The 2,079-nt window shown below is 37.8% G+C and overlaps 1 protein-coding gene across 11 annotated transcripts in view; it reads left to right on the top strand.

Annotated features, from left to right (window-relative positions):
* Positions 1-2,079, top strand: part of kiaa1109 (KIAA1109 ortholog) — a gene marked incomplete in the record, with an annotated part of 88,764 nt that overhangs the window by 6,333 nt on the left and 80,352 nt on the right. For all 11 annotated transcript variants that reach the window (XM_014013742.1, XM_014013745.1, XM_014013751.1 and 8 more), the window contains 3 exon segments: positions 917-995; positions 1,081-1,145; positions 1,261-1,435. In XM_014013742.1, coding sequence (XP_013869196.1) covers positions 917-995; positions 1,081-1,145; positions 1,261-1,435 — 319 coding nt within the window.

Genomic DNA, 2,079 nt, shown 5'->3' with positions numbered 1-2,079 from the left:
AGAGTCCTGGTCTGTAGATGAGTGTAAACTGCAGAGTCCTGGTCTGTAGATGAGTGTAAACTGCAGAGTCCTGGCCTGCAGATGAGTGTAAACTGCAGACTTCTGGCCTGATGATGTTGCTCGTCTGTGCTGGCTCATTTTTTTGAACAGTGACCCTCTATGAGCAATAGAGCTAATCAAGGCACTAACGACCTATTGTTTGGCTGATGGTCCTCTTTTGCATGTGACCAACCTGTTTGTCCACCATGTGGAGGCAGTGACTCCTATGACTGAAGAAAGCTCTTGGAGGAGAGACAAAACATTTCATTGAAGAAGAACCCATCCAGAGGGCCTACTTATTATTATTATTTTTTCTTTAAAAATCTGTTGTAGAAGAAAGAAGGAGGTTTTAAACATTCCTGAATTTGTTCAACATTTTGCTGCAGGAAAGCATCAGCTTCCTGGCTCCATCTCATTTTTCAGTTTGCCATATTTTGTTTTTATGTCAGTCAGCGTAAAAATAAAAAATACATCACCCCCCCAAACATGCCAGTGTCAGCTGGGATGATAAAACATGAGGTGCTGTTATTCTCTCAGCTTGGAATAATCAAAACAGGGAAAAAAAACATGCTGTAAACCAACAAAAATAAATGATTGAAAATGACATCAGTTTACATTTTCATCTTCATGTCTGGAGGCCGCTTTAATACTTGTTGAAAAAGATCCTAATTCTTAATTAATCAATTCAGATTTCGTTGTGTTGTTCTAAAACCCAGAACTTAATTAATTTTTGTTCAGTATTTTAATGAAGTTTTGTCTTTAATTGAAACCACTCGTTTCCAAACAGATTTACTGTGATGATGTTTAGTTTTATACTTTGTAACAACATTATTTTGTACGTTAAACATATTAACGCTGTCTGAGTGTTTGTGCACAGGCTCCTTCTCCTTCTCTGTGCTGTCAGGGAAAGTCATGTTCAGAGAGGTTTACTTCATCAACCAGGACATGTCTATCAGGTAAACTCATCTATTTCTTGTATAAATCACTTTGTTCTTTCACAGCTTATTTTATAATTTCATGTTTTTTTTGCGTGTGTTTCAGGATACAGGATGGCTTTCTCATCTTTCGCTGGTGGAAAATGTATAACCCAAAACAAAAACAACATGGTGAGTAGACGGTTAGAAGCTTTTTAAGTTAAATAACAGGTTTTTAGAGGAAATTAAAATGTGTCAAACAGACAGTTTTGATCATTTAGTCACTTGTTTTACCACTCTTCAACAGATCCAAAGGCAGAGACCAGGCTTTACGTGACGGTCAACGGCTTTGAGTTTCACGTCTACAACCGGACCGACCTTTACGCACGGCTGCAGGAGATGTTCGGACTGGAAGCCACACTTTTAACGCCCAAGAAAGACGATGAGAGGGGACAAGAAGACAGAAATGAGACACTGGAAAAGTAAAAGCCTATAGCTGTTTTTTTTTTCATAAAGTTGTTAAGAAAAATGTCAACATTTATCATTGATGTTAAAAAGCTTCTAAACTGATCATATAAAAGATCAGGAAAGGAGTTTTTTTTTCTTATCAGAAAACATACATAGTACGGTGCAAAAATGATGACTCCCCCTTCATTTGGGAGTTTTTAAAGTGGGTTATTATATAAAATTAATTTTGGTGGGCTTTATGTCTTATGTCATTCCCTCATCGAATACATACCCAGAGTGTTGCTTTGACTCATTCATGCATGTTTGAGAAAACCTTGAATCTCTTGTAGCCATGTGGAGCTGCCTTTGTGGTACAAAGCTCCGCCTATTTACACAAAGCTCCTCCCTGGAACTCAGTCCCCAGCCAAGCTCCACCCTATAGATCACCCTTTTCCTGAAGCATTGTTGTAAAGAAGTGGGAGTGTCAGAAACAGTAGGAGGTTCTTAAAGAAACAGAGGCCAATTTCATGGTGTTGAGATAGACGATGATGCAAAGTTAAATTTATTTTTGGCATAACTGAAGGTAACTTAGTTACTTGATTGTGGTGTAGAATTGAACTGTGTGTCTGGGAAATACATAATACTCCCCTTTTTAAATATTTAACTTTCAGAATAAGCA

Source organism: Austrofundulus limnaeus, unplaced genomic scaffold (genome assembly GCF_001266775.1).
Source record: "Austrofundulus limnaeus strain Quisiro unplaced genomic scaffold, Austrofundulus_limnaeus-1.0 Scaffold105, whole genome shotgun sequence".
In the NCBI taxonomy this organism is placed as follows: domain Eukaryota; kingdom Metazoa; phylum Chordata; class Actinopteri; order Cyprinodontiformes; family Rivulidae; genus Austrofundulus; species Austrofundulus limnaeus.
This window is presented reverse-complemented; position numbering and strand designations above follow the sequence as displayed.